We start from the raw sequence: 24,655 nt of genomic DNA, 5'->3' as shown, positions 1-24,655 counted from the left end.
TTCATTCTTAACTATCGTCCATGGAAATATTACGTAGAATGATGTACGTCGACAGAAAAAACAAAAAAATAAAAAAGATAATAGTCCGCGACATAATAGGATCATTGAAAGTTGATTATTTAACGATTTTATTTAATAATCCCGTTGTGTAAATCGTTTTGAATGAAACAACGAGGAGGCTATCCCTTTCCATAAGAAATTATTAATTACTCTTCAACCTACGCGATAATAGAGTTCTTACAACCTTTGGTCTTTCGCAGAAATGAAATATCTCTCGGCATTGTGGCATCTAAATTGTTTTCTCTGCTCCTTCTCGACTTTCCGAAGTATGACAAGGAACAATCTCCCCTCGGTAATCTGCGCATTGTTTACATTTAATTAGATCAGAAAAGATCTCAGAAATTCAGCGCTCTCCGAGAGACGGCAGAAACGATAACGAGTGGTTGCCTCTCCTCCTCCTCCTCCTCCTCCTCCTCCTCCTCCTCCTCCTCCTCCTCCTTTTCCTCACTTGTCTTAATCCAGTTAATTCCATAGGGAAGTTGGAGATCGGCTCTATAAAACGACTTTTACTTATAGAATTTTCAACGTTTAGAACTTTGATATACCCTATAAATCCGATTATATTTGCGATCGACAATATCTTTTTTCTCTATTATATATACTGGATCTTAACGATTTTAAATAGAAAGGACATGTTTCAGCTGCAAACGTTGATCGATTCGCAATTTCTATCGTGCCGATTTATTGGAAGATAAATAATAGCGAGCGTCGGTTATTCTTGCAACGGTCCAATTGTATTCGAGTCGTTTGCTTTTTCATTTCAGATAGCTAGAAAATCTCTTGCCCGAGTTTGGTCTCTTAACGAAGGAAAAGTCTCTCTCCCTCTCTCTCTCTCTCTCTCTCTCTTATTAATTATCATCTAGCACTTTCGCCCGCGCAACGATATCTTCATCGAATTCGTTTACAAGATAAACTTAGCTATCGCCGTCGACCGCTCCGTTAATACGAACGAGACGACGATATATCTTTCAAGCTGTGCGTTATACGCTTGCTTATTTATCTCCTGACATTAGAAAATTATGAATAAATTCGAAGCCGCTTTCTCCCTATTATCGTGCATTCGAAGCCGGTGGTCATTAATCTTAATTAGGGACGATAGATGATATCGAGTTTCTTTCAATTAAACTACCAAACCCGATAATGTTGCTACGATTCTTCATTCGAACGATAAGAAGATCTATTGCAGAACCAACGTCGTTTTCTTAACGTTCTAAATAACTAAGGAAAAAGATAAATAAATTATCGCGATCGAACTATAGGGAAAATATAATATTATCGAATCCGATCTAGAACTTTGTTTTCAACGGGATTTAAAAAGTAGGGACGGAGGCGAAAGAGTCTTGAACTTTTTCCTATCGTCCTTGGTTCCTTTTATTCTCTTCTTTTCCTCTTCGTCGTCGTCGTCGTCGTCGTCGAAACGTTAACGGGAGCAAGCCACTAGACGTTCTAAGCCAGCTACTCTGAATCTTGGCACCTTAGCCAATCCACGATTTCCTTCTTTCTCGCTGAATGATCGCTTAAGAGAGTACTCGCTATCGATCGATCGTTAAGACGAAATAACGTTCGTAACTACTCGTTCGAATCGTCGCCCGTTCCCATTTCAAGCCCATCACGTTTCTCCTCGGCGTGCAAGTTTTAAAAAATGTACCGATTGAAGAGATTGCAAGGTAGGACGTCGAACGCGACGTTTCTCATTTTCGTTGATAAACCGAAATCGTTGTCGCAGGAATTGTGATAAAAGGTAGAAGAAACGTTTCCCATATTTTCGTGGGAACGATAACCTCGATGCTCGACAACACTGACCCAGCGCCAAGGTACTCTTGGCACGTTGACCAATCGCGTCAGCGATTTCGTTGCACCGGAATTCCGTGTTTGCGGTTCCCGCCTGTCGCAAAACCTATGCCGACGGATCGTTTTCTCCGTAAAGGCCGCACATTTCCAAACTGCATACCCATCCCCGCTGTTGCCACTTTAGGCTCTGAACCCGGGCGCAAGGGTTGATTCGCACCGAATAACGGGAATACCGAATGATATTCGGTATATTCGATCGAAAACTTTTATCTTACGATAACTTCTGATAACTTTGTTCGATACATCGAACATGAAAGATCTTTCTTTGGAAAGGGCGACATTTCGTCTCCGCAAAATACTCGCTTATGATTCTCCTTTATCTTTTACGAACGTGAAAAGTATTATGAGAGATCAGGAGATTGACTTTGACGGATCATTTATCCGAGATTTGGACTCTCCGGTAGTAACTGCGATAATGCTCTTAGTTATGTGTTATAGGTGGTCTCGCCTCGACACGTAATCTTGAACTTTGTCGTAACGGCATTAAATTTTATGAGACACGAAGTCCTATAACCCAGTGCTACCTTTGGAACAGTAATATGCATAAACGGATTGTCCCACAAACTTGTAAGGGTTAAGTTTACCATGACGGCTGATTAAAGATATTTTCCACGCTCCTCCTCGTTCGTCTGTCCTCCGTTTCGCTTTTCTTCGTTTCGATAGATGCGAAAAGATAATATATTACGAGAGATAGAGAGAATGGAGGAGAAGGAAAGGGTAAAAGAATATAAAAGGAGAAAACGGTTAAGAGGCAATTTCTTAATAAAGGTGAAGAAACCGTAAACGCATCCCTCTTGACTCGTCCAACTTGAGCTTCCTCGGAAGCGCATCCTCTTGTTGGGAGCACGTCGAGGGGGAGAAAAGAGTTTCCTCTCCTCGGACGGCGGTCCGCTGGCGCCGAGCGTTTAAGTGCACTTTACTCGGAGTAAAATGGATCGAGGCACAAGCTAGGAAAGGAAAGTAAGCGTGCTATCTCCCTTCCTCTATCTCCTCTCCGTCTACTCTTACTCGTGCACCAGCCGAGCCCACGGCTACGAGCCTGTGGTTACGCGCGCGGTTACACCCCTATCCGCTGCTCCTCTCTTCTGCATGTGTGCTCGCGCTCGCAGCCGAGCAAGGGATGTGCAAGGAGACACGAGAGTGCAGTTTGCACCCATTCGTTGAGGCGCACCACCATCCTCTCGTGCGGTGGTTGGCGAGGAGGAACGCTCTAGTGAGGGGGAGAGAGAAGAGGTAAGAGAGACGCGCAGCTCTACCGAAATACAGATATTCTCTCTCTGTCTCTCGAGCGCGCGCGCGCGCCCGCTCGCTCGCTCTCAGATATCCCTTCCAAACCCTCTTTCTTTCTCCCAGGTAGTCTCCGCGTGTGTTTCTGTGTGTGTGTGTGTGTGTGTGTGTGTCGGTGGGTCGATCGGTATCTGGGTCGCGGGTTTTGGCAGTACGAGCCTTCTTCTCCTTCGCTTCGCCGCCAGTACACCCCCGCCATTTCTACGCTCTATGCGTTCCCGCCAAATTCAAACCTTCCTTCAGAATACAATATACAACGCTATTGTTTTTATTTCGATCCGTATATTTTAAGAACAATAAGATTTAAGGGATTCAAATAGAGGGATAACGTTTCAATGATCTCGAATAGGACGACACTGCGTGGGTATTGTTCTTTTTACATTTGATAATTTTGAAAGGAAATTGGCGAAAAGAGATTTTGAAAAGAGTTCTTCGATACGGAAGAAAGAAAAAAATCTACGTTCGAAAGGTCTCGCATATTCGTTGAAGAGAATCAATTCCCTAAGAAGAAACGAATCGTATTGAAATCCTTGGAGACGCTACAGATCCAACCATCCTCGAAAATTTAGGCACCGCAGCACTATACGGTAATACCTTTTGGAAGAAAAGCCGAGCTTTTCCATCGTCGTGAGAACAACCCTCGCGTCTTTTAAACTAAAAGTGGCCATTTCGGACGATCGTTATTTCGATGCGGGAACGTGTAGCTCCGTTAAAATTCTGCGACTCTTTCCTAGCGCAAACTCCCAACGTGACCTCTTTTACAAGAGAAACGCGGTGGGGAATATCTCGAGAAGTATACCACTTATACTTATTTCCTTAATAGCGTTACGAATAATCGAAATCGGTCTTCCTCGAATTCGAAGAAAACTTTTCGACCCCTTTCAAATGTTTCCATCGATATCGTACAAGTTCAAAGTACTTAAACTCTCTCTCTCTCTCTCTCTCTCTCTCTCTCTCTCTCGCTCGCGATCGAGCAACGATGCGCAACATGCGCTTTTACTACGTACAATAGAAATGGAATCTCTCGCGATGATCGATAATGCCTTTGATATTAAAACGGTCGTTCGGCATAATCGTTTTACTTCGAGCAAATAAACGCGCCCAATTACATCGATTTTTTCAGGAAATAAAAATATTTCTATATTCGTGTAATTCTATCGTATTATTGTATTTTCCGAGTGAAGAAAAAAAAATTAGCGGAATTTCCTCTCGCTTTAACAAATGTTCTATTATAATCCTTTGTCCGTTGAAAGGGAATAAAGTGTGAAAATCGTGTGCAGTCTAAAAGCACATCGATATTGAAACGTAGTTTAATTAATTACCTAACATAACTCGTATATCGATCGAACGTCGTTCGATGGATCGCAGACTCGCGAGTTGAAAGCTTTCGATCGTTCGTAACTTCGACAGGAATATCGACGGATAGCCGTCGGATAGACGTCGGATAGGCGTCGGATAGGCGTTCCTCGAAGTTTTCTTTTAAAATGACTGACTACGCGTTTGCCGGTGGTCCAAGACTTTACGTGGGCGAGCCTCTACGAATAGAGAAAATGGTTTGGACGTCTTCGAGATTCTCGAGCAAAGAGCAAATGGGCACTTTCGAAATGGCGCGCTACATTCGTTTAGGGACCTGGCTTGCACGTGTGCGTAAAACGTCTGTAGCGCACGTGATGAATCCGACAAAGATATCAATCCTACGATGAGATAGGGCTTTCTAGTATATGCACGACAGGATATGATTGAGTATACGAAATCTTTGATCGATAAACGTTGAAAAATTTTCTTTCTGGTTTCTTTTTTTCTTTCTTTTTGTTCTTTTTTTTTGTGTTTCTTTCATTTTACTTTACCGATCGATAGCAAGGAGAGGAGACAGGTTCGAAGTAAAGAAAACGAAACGAGTCCTCCGAACGGTTCCGTACTCTTTCACGCTCGGACTCGCGATAACGGCTTAGATTTCCACGCAAGTCGGTTACGCTCGAGTTGTTGCAATAAATAATATCGATGTAACTAACAGAACGTCGATAGTTAGTCCATAGGGATACGTCATGCGATCCCCTTTAACTCCTTGGATCCGGTTGTAGGCACATATACACGATGAAAAATTATATTCGTTGTAGGCTTCGATCTTCAAAGTTATGAGAAATAGAGATTTTTTTCTACAGAGTAACGAGTCTGTTAATAGTTAGAATTTATTTATGTACAACTGCTGCTTTTTTTCCCTTTTCTTTTCTTTTTTTCTAAGGAAAAACGGACGGAATGTTTGCGTCCAAGAGCTACAACGCGTTTTGCGCGATGTAAAATGAACGGTAAAATTGATAAGCTAAATCAGTAATTAAATAAGTAATTCATGTATCGCAACAAATATACAAATCGCTACTACGAGTAATGATAGTAGCTCAAAGTACCGAACGTCTTTGACATCTTTTATAATTTTGAAGACGTAAGCTGCAACGCTCTTTGCACCCTGCATAGAATAGGGTTAGGGAGAAGGAGATGGATAGACGCAGAAGAGAGAGAGAGAGAGAGAGAGAGAGAGAGAGAGAACAAGACCCGTTCAAATCACGACACGGTCGATATCTTGCTTGCCTCGTGAGGTCGTCCGTGCGCGCTTATCCATTATGTTCCGGCTTCGGATACTGCGAACAATAACCCTACCAAGAGATTCAAATTTGTCGCTTAAAACGTGGTGGACGTAGGTTCGACGTTCGACTATATTTCCTCGTTCCTCGAGATTTTTATTAACTCTGCCTTCGTAGAATCGAAAAGTTCGATTCGTATTCGATGAAGCACATCGGCGAAACCTGATCTAAGAATTAATTGAGAATCATTAGAATACTTTTCTTTGGAGCGTTACAAGATGGAAGGAACGATAAAGAGGCTTGGTTCTTTCGAAGTTGTATAACAATTATTTTAATACTACGAGCGAGTTGAAAAGTTCGTTAAAATCACTAAAGATGATAAATGGAAAAACAATAATTTACCGACGTCTCGTTTCATCGTATAAAGTTTCGAAATCGTCGGACGTCAAAGACTATCCGTCGTGACGATGATCATGTTTTCCGTTAAATTCTACTTTAACGTTTATCTTTCACTTTCGGGATGGTTTCAACCCACTAACCGACTTTAAAGTTGGCCGAGCGCTCGACGACAAGTACTCCCCTCGAAAGAGAGAGAGGGGGGGGGGCGAGGGTATCGTAACTAAAAAGTTTTGCTTACACAGAGATGAAAATAACAGTGCCGCTATCAATCCGCGATTTACTCCGTATACCAAGAAAAACATTTTTAAGATACTCTTTTTCGCGAAAGTAAAATATTATTCCAGTCGGTGCGATGCTCCTCAATTCCATTCCGATATTTTTTCCTCGAGTCATGCCAAAAAAAATTATCTTGGAATGTCAATCCTTTTCTTTCTTCTCCCGATAATACTATCGCTAGATGACTGGTATAATAACGAACGTTTTCAAAGGGAAACGAATAAACGGGATAAGAGACACATCGTCGTTGGAATTTTGACGGGCGATACTCACGTAATATTTGTGATTCAGTGACATCTCTTCTTATTCCGGACAATCTCTCTTGGTTGCGCGTCTAAAAATCCGTACAAAGGTTCGCACGAATTTTCTTGACGACACCTTGGAACATTTTCCTCGGATAACTATTACTTTTTTCCTGTTTTCTTTTTTTTTTTCTTTTTTTTTTTTTTTCTTTTTGTTTTTGTTTTCTTTCTCTAACGCGAATTCTCTAGAATTGTCTTCGTCGGTCGTTGCTGTCGATTCGCCTGTTGAAGTTCTTCGCCAGGACGAAATTGTGCATTACTGCGGATAGTTATAGCACCGGCCGGTTTTCGACCGAGGAATCTCGTGCTTCTTTATCGTCGCCAAGAGCTTTGCGATTTACGTAGGTGTATACGCACATAGTCACAACGCCATGTAGACGTCAGGATCCATAGGCAACGACGTTGGCAGTATTATCCCCTTTTTCCTTCTAGTATCAGCCTTGGTTATTTATTGTCAAAGTTGCACTTAACTCTAGCCTTTCGATTATTGTCGCCTTCAGTCACGGCCGTTTCTCACGCATCCCGGCCTTTCGTTCTCTCCCAACGAAGCTCTCTTTCTCTCTCTCTCTCTTCATTTTTTTTTCTCTCAGCCACCACCGAAGAGCTTCGAAACCTTCGTTTCATCGGAGATCCGATAAAACGTCCCTGCGAAAAGACCTCTTCGCATTTTAGGATATCATTCTGGATAAAGATTCGATACGTTCGTGGAACCGCGAATGCGCGATTACTTTCGAATGCTTCTGACAACGTCAAAGAACTCGTACTCGCCTAATATACATTTAATAAATAAGTTAGATAGGTACTAGTTAGAAGAAAAGGAAAAAAGAAAGAAAGAAGAAAAATTCAAATATTTGCAGATCAAAGGTAATATTAATTAATGTCGCGTCAAGGATAAATAACGCTATAACCCTTAAACCGGAGACCGAGAAATTTATCGTACGTACCATCTATACCATACCTCGTGGCACGTTGGCCGAGAAAAAAATATCTCCCTCGAATTTTATCGGCAGTTTGCGCGTTAACGATCGTGTAGTACACGACGCGTAACCCGCGTTAAAATTCGTCATATCCAACGATCTATTAACAGGAATATTTTACTCTGGTTCGCATCGACGGCCACCATAAATATACCCGCCGATCGACAAATCTACGGTTTAACTATTCGCTAATCGATGTCCCTGAACAATTCTCGTACGTACGTTTCTCGAACATGACTTGCCTCTCTTTCTCATTCTCTTTCTCCTTCTCGAAGTTTATCGTGGGTGGGTGGGTGCGTTACGGGCGGAACAGTGTACAAGAATAAACAGCGTGCATGCAAAACGTCACTTTTATGGTCCGGAGCTTTTAGCCTTGCTTATAAAAACGTAGCCGTCCATTAGCAGCGACGACGATACGAACGTCACTTCGCTCCGTCGACTGTGCAAAAATTCAACCTCTGCTCTCTCTCTCTCTCTCTCTCTGTCTCTCTCCGCCTCTCTCCCTTTCTCATTCGAGCATACGAATACTCGAAGACTCAAAGCGAATAGACCGGTGGATATACCGGGTGGTGTTGCACGATCGTCGTCGTTATCTATTTGATGAAAAACTAAGAGAGAGTCCTCCGGAGGAATGCCTCTCGCAAAAAGATTTTCTTCGTGAAATAAGGATTTCTCGATAAGTAGAAGAAAAAGAGGAGGAGGAGGAAGGTATCTTTGCGTCGAAAACGTTGAAAGTAGGGAAGAGAGAGAGAGAGAGAGAGAGAGAGAGTATGCTTCTATTGTTCTTCGTTTCGAGGAGATTCGAGGTGCTGCCAATATCGGGAGCCGTTCCGGTTGCCGATATCGGGTCACGAAGTCTAACTCGCTATACTTGGCAGTCGGTGATAACTCACGCGCGAGCCAGCTGCACGGCCATTAATTCGATCGAATTTCTCCTAATTATCATGACGAATTAACGTTTCGTCTTTCGAATTGTTTCAAAACGAGAAAAAGAAAGAGCAAGCGATATATATACATATATATCTATGTATGTATGTATGTATGTACATAGGTAAGTTGGTGTATCGAAAGGAGACGTTGCGAATGCACTTCTCTCGAATCCCCCTTTTGCGACGTCGACGGCCGGTCATTAAATCACACGAAGTACAGACCGAGAACGCGTAGGAGGCACGCGCATTTTTCACGAGACCATCGACTGTGTACGAGTAGCTGTGTGTATACGGGCAGCTGACCATTAATATCAAAGAATACGTTTACTCTCCGCGACGAATCTCCATCGTTCAACCGGATTCAATGTTTTTTCATTTCCGCGTCGGAAAAAGGAAGAGAGAGAGAGAGAGAGAGAGAGAGAGAGGGGGGGGGGAAAGTAGAAATAAAAATTAGCTCGTAGAAGTAATCAACGAGAGAAAGTAGAACGTAAGAAAAGGGGTTTCGGAAGAAGGATAATTTGTCTCGGCTTGTTTGCGGGATTTGTAATGGCCTAGAATAGAGGGGAAAATGAAAGACAGAGAGAGAGAGAGAGAGAGAGGATCGACCGAAGGTTTGCTTTTACGTACGGTGGCAGCTTCTACAAAGTGTCCCTGTCGTTCGCGCGAGAATAAATTATGAGACGTCGCCGGAGTAAAAAGTTTTGATCTTCCCTCGTGGGGAACGAGTGTGCCTTTAAGCCTCTCGCTCACTTTCTTACGGGGAAAACGAAGAAAGAGGAGGAAGATATCTCTTTTTATCTCTCTCTCTCTTCCTCTCAAATTTGATGAACACAAAAATAGAACGTTTCGCGACTTTGTTTGGAAAAAAAAAAAAGAAAAAAGGAAAAGGGTAAAATTCTCGTATTCATTCAGTCTGTAGAGTCCACTAAATCTCAAAAATGTTGATATTGCGTGCAAGCTAGCAACCCTCTTCCTTTCCTTCTCTCTTTCTCTCTCTCTCTCTCTCTCTCTCTCTCGCATCCTGTCTGACGTGAGAATTACCAGGCATTATTGTTCTTCCTCTTGCATCTATTTGTACGCTTTCACAAGTGACCCCCTTAAAGGGACACGATATTCCGTACGAACGTCAACGCGTACGCTTCCATTTTTCGAATGAAATCTCGCACCTCTTCTTTACAGTTTTTTTTTCTTGCATCATCCCTTCGATTAAATTAACGAATTGTATAGGGAATATTAAAAACATTAGACAGTTTGGACGAACGTCCGAAGCAAGAATCGAAGCATTTTAATCGTGGCAATTGTCTTCGAATGAAAACGAAGGATGGCGAAGCGAAGATTTGCGGACGCGCGTGATGCAAATAGAGAATGAGAGAGGGGGGGAGGATAGTCTACTCGAGTGCAGATTAAATTTATCGATCGACCGTGGAACGTGAAACGAGGAGGTGCCGGGAGTTGTAGAGCCGGGAAAAGGTGATTGTGCGACGCAGACGTACTCTTCGCACTTTTTCCTGATACTCCTGACTTTTCCATCTCGGTTAATAACCTTTCCTACGAGAGAGCGTTAAATCGCTCGAAATAAATTCTGTCGATCGGCGAGTTAGTTCCTACGTGTCCAAGTTACAAAACGACGTTGACACTGACGAGTATAAAAAAGAAAAAAAAATTCTCTCAAGGCGCGACGTTCATCGATAATGGATATCAAACGGAGAGATAAAAGTATCCTTCCTTTTATAAATATCATCTTGTTTGTGCTTCCGATATTCTCTCGATTAAATAATAATAACGTCCACGGTTACATTCACGGTTCCACATCACGATTCTTCTTGATTACATCCCTCTCTCTCTCTCTCTCTCTCGCTCTACTTACATTTTATTTAATCTTCGATTTATTCCGTAATCATCTTCTCGGTACCTCAATCCATCATGCTTTAATGTATTCGAATCGAAGACATCGCTCGTTTTTCCATTCGCGAAGCAACAAGATCGCTCGTTGAAATCTGAAAAGTTGTGACTTTAGCTAAATGAATTTTCCTCTTTCTTTTCCTTTTTCTTCGCGAGCGAGGAAACCCATAGATTCTAATCAAACACGACGAGTCCTATTGGAAAAATGATGGTCCCACGTAATCCTCGATCTTAATACGCTAAACGTATTCTCCATTTCCATCGATCATTCTTAAGAGATTCAATCGATGATTATATATTTGCACTGCGACGTACAAAAAATGTATATGTACGTAACGATCGTAGAAATTGAATCGGTAAAATGGTCACCGAAAAAAAAAATAGAAAAGAAAAAAACAGAAAAGAAGAAAAAAACAAAACAAAACAAAATATAAATCCAAAGTCTTTTTCTCTCTTTTTTATTATATCACGCAAATAATATACGTATCGCGACGTACATTGGCTTCTCTGCTTGGAAAGAGATAGCCTAGCTTTCTGGAATGCATAAAAACGACGAGACGAGAATTCTGCTGACATTAATTGCAATCTCGCTGCGTATGTACATAAATAGGTACATATCTACGGCCTCGGGGCAAGAAAAGCGCGCTTTCAATGTAAACAAGCATCGAAGGAAGACGTCCGAAGCGGATCGATCGACGCTCGTATTCACGCGCCTAGTTTTTTACTTTCGTTTTATCTTCTTTCGTCGAGCATCTTATTTTTTTACACGCTCTCCCTCTTGCACACGACCGTTGAAATCGAAAACACCTTTCCAGTCCTCTACCGATAGGGATAGAGGAGTCCGGTAAAAAGACGCTTTTCCCTTCGCTCCTCTGCTTACTTTCCTCTTAAACTTCCTTCTTCCCCTTCTTCTACTTCTTCCTCGCTTTAAAAACTTGTCCACTCGTTTCCCTTCGTCCATGCGCGTTCTTACGCATTCGAGAGACCGTGCCAAATTCGATGAAACTTCAAAGCCGATGACCCTATCGAGTATCGCAACTTCGACAAATCGAATCTTTCATGCAAATATTCTTCCTGTAAGATTCATGAAGTTTGACCTTCCATAAAGTTCATAACCCGCATGTGAGTTTCAATTTTCTTTCAAAATCTCACCGATTCTTATTGACTCGACAGAGTCGTAAAAGGGTCGCCGATTACTTTTTAATAATTATTCCTTCCAATTTTTATCTTTCGAAAAAAGACACACCTCCTTTTCCACCTCGCGCTTTATTCTTTTTTGTCACCAAATCGGTAAGCCTTGAACTCCCATGAACATTCTGCTGATAATGTGTCTTCGATACATCCTTTCAAGATTCTCTTCCTCTCAAGCGCAACGAGATTAGCATTTTTACATCGGATACTCGTTAAAATAGCTTTGCCGGTTTCGCCGTTAAAGCATAAACGTTTTACGAAAGAAAAAACATGATGTTTCTTCTATCTTTTCTATAACAGGAAGATAGTCGTAAAGAACGTATTATTCCTTTGACGAAACTTTTCTATTTTCTCCTTCGAAAGCATCCTCGACACTAAACAAATCCCTGATGTCGGTGCGATGACAGTAAACTTCTCTCTCTCTCTCTCTCTCTCTCTCTCTCTCTCTCTCTCTCTCTCTCTCTCTCTCTCTCTTTCTCAAACGTAAAAAAGAAAAAAACAGAAGGAATCCTAAGAACAGAGTCAGAAAGAGGTAAATAATGGAAAACGAGGGAAAAAAAAAGAAGAGAGAAAGTTTCCCTTTAGAGTTTACGCGTTAGTTATCTCTCGCCGGCTCCGCGTCTACCCGTCGCGATCGGGACGCATAGACCGGTCGCTGAATCGCGGCCAACTGAGAGGGAGAGAACAACCCCCCTAGATACTAGCGTCGGTTGGCTGGTGGCATCGCGCACGAAAACCCCCTGCGCAAAGCTCTGTCCCGTCCTCCCTACGGATCTCTCTCTCTCTCTCTCTCTCTCTCTCTCTCTCTCTCTCTCTCTGTCTATCCATCTATATCTATCTCTGTCTCTCTCGCGTCTCTACGAGCGAGACGAAGAGGGAAATATATTAGATGGATCGTTTGGAGAGCGCTCGCGCGCGTGTCTCTAACCCTCGGTTCCTTCTGTCCTTCGAACCTTGTCTCTATCTACCTCTCTCTCTCTCTCTCTCTCCTCTGTTTCTTCTTGGTGGGCGCGCGCGCGCAAACACACCTGCCAAAGCTGGATGCACGTCTACGCATCTCTCTCTTTCTCTTCCAGCTGCTGCCAACAATAAAGGAGGGAGAGAGAAAGAGAAAAAGTGTTATACGAATCGTGACCTAAAGTTCTACCCTTAACGTAGGTTAGTTGCACGAGTTACGTGAAGTAACTTTCTTTTTGTTTTGCTCTTTTTTTTTCTTCTTTTTAGAATCTTTTTCTTCTTTAATAGAGTCTTTACCGCCCTTGTTTCCTTATATATTATAGAAGAAGAAGAAGAAGTAAAAGAATCAAATTTTCTAGCTACACCTAATTTTGCCAATAGAATTTGATCCTTTCTAAAGAACGATTTGAACTCTAGAATAATTACCGGGATGATCGCTCGAGGAGTGGGATTAAGCGAGAATCCGTTCGGTTTCTGTGGTTAACCTTTGACAGAGATGGAATTTTACCCCGATAAAAGACGGTTCTTTGAGGCGAGGGATGCTGTGACTCGAGCACACTCCGATTTTTTAATTTCTCTCTCTCTCTCTCTCTCTCTCTCTCTCTCTCTCTCTCTCTCTCGCCCCTCGATCCTTACCTGAATGGAAAATAAATTGCTCGACAATAAGGACCAACCCAATGTTGGGTCTCCCGCCAGATCCTCCTCATCGTGATTGGAGCAAGTTTTCAAATAGCAGGGGTCCGACCAAATAGAATAGAATTTGACGATTTCCAAAGTGTCATGGTCGTGTGGGGAATAAGAAAAGTAAAAATTATCACGACTTCTCGTGATCACATCATTTTTTTATTTTGCCTTTCTTTTCTTTTATCTCTCGAAGATCATCGATTCGATGAGGAAACGAATTGAAAATTCGTCTCGCATTATTTCTCATCGATTGATCGCATGTATATCAAATTTCAATTTGTCGCGATTATGGAGACCCGTTTGGCACGTTCCGCCTATAAAAGAAGACGGTCGATTATGGTCGGGACGGTCTTCTTGAATAAGCGAGCGCGACGATCCGACTGCACCCCTTAGTACTATCCATAATAATTTGTCGAAAAGTCATCGTCGTTCGTACGATCGAAACGTCTTCCCTTATCCGCATATTTCTCTTCTTAAAGAATAAGAGATACCGAGTTTATAAACTTTCGCGACGAAGATAGCGTTAGCGGATTGGCAACAGCTGGTACTTTTAATAAAGCGATTGCAAATCTCGTCGAATAGGAAAACGATCGAATAATAACACCTTCTCTTTATCGACCTTATTCTATTATGATATGTTCGCTAAATCATTATCTCACGCGGCCATTGATCGATTTATTATCGATTTCTGACGTTGTAATTGTCGTTAACATCAATGGAGTTTCGCGTTAGAAAAAAGGGAGTAAGAGAAAAGAAAAAAGATGTTCTTTTGCGACGATTAAAATACATGGCATGCGACGCTCATATTCATTTCTGGAGCGACACGAGGATAATAAAAAGGGGTCGAATCAACATCGTGTGTAGAACAATGCCACGTTAAGAAGCCCCGTAACGAGGAAGGTCTTTGAATCTTCCAAGTGTGCCTCTCTTGATTTCTCTGACAGATGATTCGAAGTCTTACAATGTAAGTGACGAAAATATTAAATAACCTCGACAAGCTGTCGCCGTAAACGTTATTACTTTATTTTTCTTTTTGTTTTTTTTTTTTCTCTTTTCCAATGGCCAGATTCAATTTTACATTTCGTCCCGTTATCGATCGTCGTTCGCGTATTCCTATGAAATTGAAATTAACATGGAAAGGCCGTAGGTACGGTAAGGTCGCGTTTGCACGCCACGATTGTTCTTCGGCCCGGAAATCGAACGAATACAAGAGACGACACTTTGATCGATCGGCCGTCATCATCGGAAACTGAAGTTATTACCGCTGCACGTCGATAGAAACGTCAGTTCGGTTAGAAATAAGGGAAAAGGAGACAGCGAGGGCGAGATACTTTTCGAGAATTGAGAGAAGACCTTTTTATTCTTCTTCTTCTTCGAAAAGATCTTTCCATTTGGAGAGGAAGAGAGAAAGAATAGGACTCTTTCTTTAAAATTTCTCGGTGTTTTCCTATAAACGTCTCTCGTTCGTTATTCAATATTCTCCGAGCTAGATCAAGCGTATAGAGAAATTGAAATCCTCTTAATTTATTCGAAGCTGATAGAGAATGAAAATTACGGTCGATTTATGGTACGCTGACGCTTCATTAATGACATTTCACTATGGCAGATATACAGCTGGTATAGACCAGCAGTTGTTCTACGCGGTGATACGGTAGCGCGTGGCACGAAACGAAATTGCGTCGGGCTCGGTGGATATACTTCTCATCGGACAAAAACAGGTGCAATCTCGACGAGTCGGTGTCGCCGTCGGGGGCGAGTCGTAATTAATGGGCCGAAGCGTGGACATGCTTGATAAAAGGAGAATATTGCGTCCTATCGGGCATTGGCGTCCGTTCGCAATAAATGAGAACGAGAAATAGAAAAAAGGAAAATCGGCCGTACATCCATCTTCTCTTTTATATTGAACGAGGTATACGGTTCAATAGAGAAACAGAATAGAGGATATGCGTTTTTAATTTTATCAGGTGAACTCACGAACCCTTTCAAATTAGCCCGGGAAGAACGACTGATGGGCGAAACCTCGGAAGGGTTTTATTTTCTTTTCTTTTTTGTTTTGTCCCTTTTTTTCTTTTTTTTTTTTTTTCTTTGTCCTTCTTTCCTTTTCTCTTCTTTTTAAGGAGCTTGCGTAGCTGCATCGAAGACGCAGATAAGAAAAAGATAAAGTGAAATAATATTTACATAGGAAATTGCGATGATTTAATTAATCGTCGAAAACGATTCCGTCGATTCGAACGAATTCGAATTTGCCAGGGATATTCGGTTAAGTCGCGCAAACTCGAAAGGCAAGCTGCCTAACGAGCGGACAAACGAGCGGACAAAGTGCAACCGAAACGATTCTAGACGAAATTAGAGGTGGACCACAATGTTATTTATTTCGACTCGATGCGCTCCTCTAATGTATAATTGCTCGGTGACCTCCCTCTCGAAAGTGAGACGCGCGAGATAGATTCTGGTGCTTTCGCAGCGTTTGCGCCGGCCTCCGCACGAGAGCGCATCCGTGTAACAGAGAACGGCGCATACGTGCGATGCAGACAATGCGGTATGCGGCATGCGGCGCGTCACAGGGCCGTACGATCGTTGGTGTAAATCGCTGGTGTATCTACCGGGCCAGATCGGCCCGGGAAAGCCGCCGCCTCGTCCGTGCCTCATCTCCGTGCCTTGTCCATCCTTCGAGGGGCGCTTGAGGGAGGATGAGTTGCGAGAGAAGATGAAAGAGGGTCGGAGTTAATAATCAGAGGGCCTTCGTTAATTCGTACTCATCCAGGGTAAGAGCTTATGTAGCCTCGTTGTTTTCTGTGGAGCGAACGCGCGAAAACAGGTCAAAGCGAGCGAATTGCGTGCGCAAATGGATACCTACCTCTTATAGCCGTTAAAGACGATATAGGTATATCGCTTATTCGGCTGGATCCATCGACTGGATCCAACGGCGAACGGACGATTTTGCTTTTCTCCCACTCTTTTAATTATTTCCTTTTCACACGTGGTGAAAGAACCTTTTGTAGGAGCTCTGCCGACCGATAATCTCGTTATTTCGTTTATCAAAAGTCACGATTTACATTACTGGGATATACTTTTTATCGAAGCAAGCGGCCGAACAAGATGCAATCGGTTCGCGTCGGAGAATGCAATTTCCACGATTTATCGCCAATTGCAATTAGTTTCGAACTACTTGCGATGCGCTACTCGTTTCCCGTCCACCTTCATGTGGAGCCGCACTCGGATTAATCTATAATTATGAAAAGTTAATTATTAAACTTGTCGATGAGCTATAAATAATGCTACCGAGAGATCGAAAATTACTGCGTACGCGCACGCGACGCGAGCCGCAATTAAGAAATTTTGTCGTTCTACGTGGCCGCGAGGACAGCCGGTTATAACAGCGACGCGTAAATAATTCATGGTGCATCGGTCAGAGCGGAAACTGTATAAGCCCGCCGCTATTATGTGGACGAAGTACGGACTAAGAGAGAGAGAGAGAGAATAGCCAGCGAATTATGAATATTCAGAGAATTTCGCACGTCATATATTTCGGGGAATTGCGCGTTAAACCTTTCGCGATACACATCAACAGCATCCTGATTTGATCTATACTCATAGATACATGCATGGGGCAGATGATATATCTGGATCCGTACGAGCTCTGTATACCTCAATCTGTCCGATATACATATTTCTTTTCGTATTAACATAATGCTCAATTATTCGCCACTCCCGTCTTTCGATATTGATTATTTTACCTACAATAAAAAAAAAAAGAATATTAAAAAAAAATCTATTTTCGTTAATTTCTTTTTTAATTTTAATAAAGTGATATACTATATCTACTATAATACCTACTGGTAAAAAAGCACATCGATAATTATCCCTGGATATCAGCTAATAATTAAATCCAATACAGTGATTTCATTCCAATACGTTTTGGAACGTCCATGCGCAACCAGCGAAATCGCAATATGCACCAGATGTACGTCGATGTTTTTTATCCAAATAATTCTCGATAAAAATATGCTCCCGGCATTTCCATCGCGCGCTCATAAAGAAAATTTCAACCGTCCGAGCATACACGATTTACGTATTTCATTTCGCACGCTTTTACGATACTTTTGAAAATCTATTCGTGCCGCTTCGCGCGAAAGAAAACAGAGAGAGAGAGAGAGAGGGAGAGAGGGAGAGGGAGAGGGAGAAAGAGAGAAACCCATTTCCAATGGCGAATAAACTACCGATCTCGGTAGTTTTCGCTTCTATGGATTCGCGCATGCTAGTAGACGACGTACAAACAGGATGCAACTTCGACGGCAAGTTCAAAGTTTAAGTTAGATTCGAGTTTAAGTTCCCTTCTTGATGTACTACATGTGCGCCTGAACTATCGTGCCGATACGAGCAACGTGATGCACGTTAAACGAACCACTAGCATCGTGTAACTTCGACTGCATTTCAATATGCGTTTCCGCGTTCGATTCTTCCGCGGTGTTAACGGCAAAGAATCTACTTGTGTATTTGCAATGTCTCTCAGCTCTTTCCATCCCAAAAGTTACAGAACGTTGCAACTTTTAACGAAGCCACGTAAAATAATTATTAAGACGTTTCTCCGACCTCCTTGGAGTCATCAATCGATTTATATTTTACATTAGAGGCCTGAAAGAAGAAGAACTTAAATATTTATTCTTTACGTTTACAGGTGTTCAAAGAACCGTTCATGTACTACACAACTCGGAACAACCAGCCTCTGTTTTCGCTCTTCTCGAGTCTGGCAATAAGATAGTACCATTGATCGCAGATGGTCTCTTCGATCTTCTGATGATGAAGATGACGAGCATTTATACGAGCAAAAAACAAACCAAGATCGAATCTAAGGGCCCACGCTTTGAGATTGGGGACTTTTGCGTCAAACTCGGCAGCGTCACGATGAGCCAGAATTTCAAGGGTATCCTTGTCGAAGTGAGTTACAAAAAATACACTTCTCCTTCTCTTCTTCTTCTTTTTTTAATAACTTCTCCGATTACTCCCTATCTATCTCGAGTTCCTCCACGTCCCGTGAATTATTTCTTTCGAGCGATCGCACGTGAGACTGGCCACAGCTGTTCCTATTCTAATCGCTCTCCCTCTCTCTCTCTCTCTCTCTCCCTCTCTCTCTCTCTCTCTTTTAGAAACAGCGAGTCTTTAAGCGCAAAGGAATTTTCCAAAGTTTTCTGAACTTTCGACGGAGTGGCCGATTAAATTATTAATTTGGCAACCGTTGTGCTTTTCCGAAAGAACGAGAGAAAGAGAGAGAAGGATGGATGGATGGATGGACGGGAGGGAGGAAGGAAGAGTTCATTAGAATCTTCCACGATAAAGGAAAACCGATTTAACGGATTGCAACGGTAGGCGGTAGGTAATTAAATCGCGATTAGATTGGAAGATTTTGAAATCGCAACTTCGCTACTTCCGGGGTCCTTGCCAATCACGTGACTACTCCGCGTTATCGATTGACAGTATCTCGCAAAGAGGGAGAGAGAAGGGTGAAAACGGTACGGACAGAGAGCTTTACGATGCACACGAATTACACTTCACAGATTATACTCGTATATGTAGATATACGATGTCGTTCAGGCCCGATTCGTTCGATCGTAAAACCGCGAAATGTGCGCTTTACGATGATTTCTATTGGAGATAATTACGATCGGTATTCCGTCATTAATTGCATTAGGGTATCATTCGAGCATCATCGTATTCATCGATCGCGTACATATATTCGGAATCATATGCAAACGCAAAGCCGATTTGGGGAAAAAGAACAGAACAGAAGAAAAAAAGATTATATACCTAGGCCGTTCGAAGAGAAACCCGTTAATCCTTCTAATCTTCTGCGTTTAAATCCTTTTGTATATTAATAATATATAATTAATATCGCGGAATTTCATTAGAGTTTGCCATTTTGTCATGGGGATCATCATCCTGTATAGATATACAGTGGTTCATTTTTACGTAACACACCTATCGATATGTGTATAGCGTGTAAGTCATCCTACTTGGGTCCGATTATTTTTTTACGTTAAAAACTCTCTTCGATCGACTTGTATTTATACTTTTCTTCTTTGCGTTCTTTCGAACGTGATAATGAAAATGAATTTGATCCATTCGATATCGAACGTATCCTTTATTTATCTTTTACGTTCCAAGCACCGTACGAATTCCTTCTCGATATCGAATCTCTAGAATACTTTTCTCAACATTCCTCGTTCCTTTAGTCGATTTTGCTCGTTCATGTAGAATCGGACTATTCTCCGTGACAAAACTTTCGGTACGTCTCCTAAACCTCTTCTATATCGTTCGTATAAACTCGTACTCGTTTCTTCGTACCTAACTGTAAAAACACATACGTACGTATATATACATATGTATTTTCATATTTAAATTGTACGACGAATACTTAGGTCGTCTCCTCCTCCTCCTCCTCCTCCTCCTCTATAGATGTATAGATATATATCGATGACTCCTTAGTCTTAAATGTCCCCTCACGTCCCATTCGTATCGATAACTGCGCCGTTTATACAATTCCATGACGTCGAATTTGACGTTGCGATAAAACAAACCATCATTCTTCCATTAATTTCAATTGAAAAAAGTCCCTCTAGTCTCCGTCTTTGGCTGCACCGACTCTCTTTTCTCAGGGGACAGAGAAAAGGAAGAAAGAGAAAAAGGAGAAAAAAAAAAAAAAAAGAAAAAACAGAGAAAAGGGCAAAATAAGGTATTTTCCACTTGGTATTTCCATTATTTCGAGTATTACCACGACGAGCGACGAACGAGCTTCCCTTTCTCTTTAGATTTTCAATGCACTCGCGAAACAGCGCTCTGGAACGAGTTATCGAGGCGAGCTTGGAAGAAGGGAGATAGAACGTAGGCTTTTTAGCGACTCTTAGAAAAAAACGACCCGATGCGATGCGCTATTTAATCGTCAACGTTCCATCATCGAGCTAACTCACATTAGCTGCTATTTCGTGTTTGCGCTTCATAGATTTTACTTTCGTCCTTTGCTTTTTCTTCTTCTTTTTTTTCTCGTCGTCGTTAACAACCATATATTAACATATGTTAAGCGAAATAAATTTATCTCCAGCTCTTCCCTGGGAGAGTAAATTTTTTACTTTCAAACAATCAGATTGTATATTCGCACGCGATCGCGTTAATGACGACCTAATCAGCAATCATCTTGATTCTTAAATTACAACCGGTCTCTTATCGCAATATGATGTCACTCAATCGATTCGATTTGATTAAATCGTATATATGTATATGCATATGTACGACGATATAGCATTAATGCATGTCATAGCCTTACGTACGAGGCACGTAAATCAAGCTGGTCTTCCCAAGTTTTCAATTATGTGTCCACATCATCGAGACTACACGTTGTATATATCTATTATACGTACTAATGATTTTTTCTTGTTTCACGTAGGTCGAGTACAGACCCTGTGTCATTCCGGGAAGTGCCTGGGAACTTTTGCGAGAGTTCCTTCAAGGATTTCTTGGTTCCGCTGTATCGAATCAAGCTCCTCAATACTTGCAAGTATATATCACGACTTCTTTTCTCTTTGTACTAATCAAAAATATTATATAAATGGATAGATATGAAAATGACACCTGTTCTCTTGCAGAATCGAATGAATGAGATTTATCAACCGATGGATACGATACAACAATACTTGGAACATTTTGGACAATATAGAAAGGCAACTGGAGTGATTTAAGTTATTTTAATCGGAGATCGATGAACAATCAAAAGATATGACGATTCAACGATTCTCTTTTCTAAGAATTTTTTCAGAGTAGACACGTATTATTCTTCGTACTATTCAATTTAATTTAATTATAATCCGATTGTTTATCGCGCGCGCGCGCACACACACACACATATGAATGATAAAAGAATATATATGTGTGTGTGTGTGTGTGTGTGTGTACGAGTCCTATGTAAGTATAAACGATAGATTTATTCATTATTATCCTTTTATCCCTATATTATCGATGCTATTATCGGCAAAGCCAATAGTAAAACATCGATATCTATGGTTGATAATTCCGAACGCTGCCTTATCGTTGTAATAAGTTGTTTCGATATCTGAAAAGAAAAGAAAAAGAATTTTTAGCTATCTCATATTTCATATGGCAATTTCCGTTTGGCAAAGTTAAAAATTTCATTAGCTCCTCAAATTTTGCATAATAAGTAAACTGCTTTGATCGATAAAATTTCCAAGTAAAAATATTCAAGTCATGCTACATCCGATTTGAATGAAAATGATATTAATTTACGTTAAAAATCGGAAATTTCCTTGAAATGAATGTTGCATTGAATAATCAGCCGCAATATTCCATATATTTGTAGATTTTTCAAATTAGCTTCTCTTCTCATTTCATTTTCCATTAATTGACAAATTTAAATTAATAAATGTAAAAAGTAAAAATGAAATGATACATGAAAAATATTAAAATGCAATTCATTCGTTACTGTTATAATAACAAAATAATAATTATTATTCCTTCAAGTTTTGCTTTAACTATAAAAAAAAAAAAAAAAAAAAAAAAAAAAAAAAAAAAAAAAAAAAGTGAATTGTAAATACTTTTAATAGCGAAGCAGTTTTTTTTATCAACTCGAAACTAGGTTGAGTTCAAGTAAATGCTCAATAATAAAGACTGATAATGTCGTACGAAAACAAGATGATATCTCTATTGAAATCGTTTTTGTAAAAACAATATGTAATTGAAAATTACATTAGTCGGTTTCTGAAAAGGAAAAAAGAAAGAACATTTATTGTTCCATAATTACTCGTGATTGAAAAAGAAAAGAAAAGATACAACCTGTCAACCTTGAATATTTATCGAATTAAAATTTATGCGATTTCGCTTCATTTACACAAGTCAAGACATTTGCCGGAATCAAAGGTCTTTCCTACGAACATTCGTATAAATTAAAAAGAAATTCTATCTTCAGTAAGACGTACAAATGCAATGTTTTCTAACGAAAAATAATAATTTATCAATCAACTTTATAATTTGTACTCTTCAAAATAAGTAATTTGAATTTCAGAGAATAACACTAATTAATAATGATATATTCTGCATATTAATAATAAATATATTTATATAATATATAAATTAATAATAATATACGCAGCCTCTAAACAATTATCTTCGTTCTAATGACCTATACAAATATCTCCTAATAAAAATATTTTTTAAAAGGAATTTCAAAGAGGTTACGTGACATGATAATTAAAAAGTGTACTAGAAGTCAACATATTAATAATGGTCGAACAACAGCGCCACGGTATTAAGTGCGTGACGAATGAAACGCTCGCCAGTCGAATCTGATCTTTCGAAGGAATTGTTTATGTTATAATTGACAGAACGTGTAATTTTATCGAATTCGAGTAATGGAGGTATTCTATATTTTCTAAGATTTTGCAAATATCACTGTGAAAATGTATTTCTAAATTCGTCCTTTTCAGCTCGAAATTGTAAACGCCAAATCATCAAAATCTATTGCTACTGTAAATGTAAGTAAAATAATCAAATTGAAGATTTTTACAAACAAAATGATTCAGCAAATTAGCCTTTTTTCAAACTGAATGATTATAATTAAATGGAGAGAATTTTTTCAATTTATTATTACACTATTACATACATATACATATGTATATATATATATATATATATATATATATATATATATATATATGTATATATATGTCTGTTATGTTAATTTTTTATAATAATAATAACAACAACGATAAGTATTATGCGTGCGTGCGTGCGTCTATAGTAAGTAGTAATAACAATAAGGAAATATTATTGGATATATTGCTACGCAATGTCTTGTGAATATAAAAGAGATTGAGAGAATAATACGCATTGTATTTATAGGTAAATCCAAACACTACAATAGGTGCCATTAAACAACAATTATATGAACTAAAAAAGGCACCTTATGTACAAAGACAAAGTTTAAGATTAGAGGCAAAAGGAAAAGCTCTAACAGATTCCGAAACTGTAAAATCTTTATCTTTGCGGCTTGATGCTAAATTATATTATAAAGATTTGGGTCCACAAATAGGATGGAAAACTGTATTCTTAGTGGAATATGCGGGACCCCTAATAGTATATCTTTGGTTGTATCAACGTCCTTGGTTATTCTATGGTAATGTTGAAAATACAAAAATACATTCTGTGGTCAAGTAAGTATTACACATGGTATAAGTAATAGACTTTGTAAAAGTTTTATAGGTTATAAATATGTATATGCATACTTTATGATATTACAGTGTAATATCATAATATAATAACGAGATATTAGAAAGAGTATCTTATTTTAGCATTGCTGCTATCTGTTGGACGATACACTATGCCAAGCGTTTATTAGAAACATTATTTGTACATCGTTTTAGTCATGCTACTATGCCTTTACGTAACCTCTTCAAAAATTGCTCATATTATTGGTTATTTGCAATGTATGTGGCATACCATATCAATCATCCATTGTATACACCACCAAATCAGCTATATTTTTATGCGGGATTAGTCATGTTTGCTGTTTGTGAACTGGGTAATTTTTTCATTCACAAAGCATTAAGAAACCTCAGGCCAGCAGGGACTACAGTTAGAAAGATTCCTGTGGCTACAGGAAATCCATGGACAGTACTATTTAATGTTGTCTCCTGTCCAAATTATACATATGAAATTGGCAGTTGGATTGGTTTTACCATTATGACTTCATGTCTTCCAGGTACTGTAATAATATTATTGAAGCTTTTTAATACAATTATAACATATATGAATATGTTAAATCCAATAAGTTACTGTATTTTGATATTAACATATAGCTGGACTATTTACCTTGGCTGGTGCTTACCAAATGACCATGTGGGCATTAGGAAAACATAGAGCATACAAGAAAGAATTCCCTCAATATCCCAAAGACCGTAAAGCTATTTTTCCATTTATACTTTAATATATTTGAAAAGGCAACCAACATTCCAAATACTTTGGATAAGGTACTTTTAATGAATTTGCCAATAACGTAGGTAACAATGTATAAATGTATTCCTTTTACCTTTGGTATCTATTATTTTTTCAATAAACACCTTTTGCTTTATAATGATAAATATTCATTTGCCTTGGAATACATACCAATTTGCATATAACAAAAGATATAAAACTATCTAATGCCTAGACTAACTCAAATAAAATGATCTCTATTCAGACATCATTATATATGTATATAT

The 24,655-nt window shown here is 39.8% G+C and overlaps 3 protein-coding genes and 1 long non-coding RNA gene across 11 annotated transcripts in view; 2 read left to right on the top strand and 2 right to left on the bottom strand.

The window, feature by feature from the left end:
• Positions 1-12,412, bottom strand: part of LOC124432150 (facilitated trehalose transporter Tret1-2 homolog) — a 51,874-nt gene extending 39,462 nt beyond the window's left edge. Inside the window, exons 1-3 of one of the 6 annotated variants that reach the window (XM_046980777.1) lie at positions 11,060-12,412; positions 10,528-10,657; positions 6,726-7,399 (exon numbers count right to left, since the gene is read on the bottom strand). In XM_046980777.1, the coding sequence (XP_046836733.1) occupies positions 6,726-6,749 (24 nt within the window). In that variant the 5' untranslated portion in view covers positions 6,750-7,399; positions 10,528-10,657; positions 11,060-12,412. Of the gene's footprint in view, positions 1-6,725; positions 7,400-10,527 lie in introns of those variants that run through there. The other 5 variants (XM_046980779.1, XM_046980780.1, XM_046980778.1 and 2 more) reach the window with 5 other exon arrangements.
• Positions 1-21,879, top strand: part of LOC124432151 (mediator of RNA polymerase II transcription subunit 20) — a 62,502-nt gene extending 40,623 nt beyond the window's left edge. For 2 of the 3 annotated variants that reach the window (XM_046980788.1, XM_046980789.1), the window contains exons 3-5: positions 18,073-18,332; positions 20,833-20,943; positions 21,032-21,879. In XM_046980788.1, coding sequence (XP_046836744.1) covers positions 18,073-18,332; positions 20,833-20,943; positions 21,032-21,124 — 464 coding nt within the window. In that variant the 3' untranslated portion in view covers positions 21,125-21,879. Of the gene's footprint in view, positions 1-17,583; positions 17,690-18,072; positions 18,333-20,832; positions 20,944-21,031 lie in introns of those variants that run through there. The other variant, XM_046980790.1, reaches the window with a different exon arrangement.
• LOC124432152 lies at positions 13,532-16,709 on the bottom strand. The gene is made up of 2 exons (XR_006944200.1): positions 16,252-16,709; positions 13,532-16,187 (listed from the first exon to the last, which is right to left on the bottom strand). It is a non-coding gene; the product is annotated as an uncharacterized LOC124432152 (long non-coding RNA).
• A 769-nt stretch (positions 21,880-22,648) lies between the features above and the next one.
• LOC124432210 (very-long-chain enoyl-CoA reductase) lies at positions 22,649-24,528 on the top strand. The gene is made up of 5 exons (XM_046980927.1): positions 22,649-22,813; positions 22,883-22,930; positions 23,298-23,608; positions 23,747-24,156; positions 24,254-24,528. Exons 1-5 carry the CDS (start codon positions 22,808-22,810, stop codon positions 24,379-24,381), a joined length of 903 nt encoding a protein of 300 aa, XP_046836883.1. The 5' UTR covers positions 22,649-22,807; the 3' UTR covers positions 24,382-24,528.
• The last annotated feature ends 127 nt before the right edge of the window (positions 24,529-24,655 follow it).

The sequence above is a fragment of the Vespa crabro genome, chromosome 24 (assembly GCF_910589235.1).
Source record: "Vespa crabro chromosome 24, iyVesCrab1.2, whole genome shotgun sequence".
Lineage (NCBI taxonomy): Eukaryota > Metazoa > Arthropoda > Insecta > Hymenoptera > Vespidae > Vespa > Vespa crabro.
This window is presented reverse-complemented; position numbering and strand designations above follow the sequence as displayed.

Bases quoted from the DNA above. Each gene is read 5' to 3' on its own strand.
- LOC124432210 (XM_046980927.1), top strand. The intron at 23,609-23,746 runs GTAAGTATTACA...ATCTTATTTTAG, and splicing joins AAAATACATTCTGTGGTCAA to CATTGCTGCTATCTGTTGGA. The intron at 24,157-24,253 runs GTACTGTAATAA...ATTAACATATAG, and splicing joins TATGACTTCATGTCTTCCAG to CTGGACTATTTACCTTGGCT.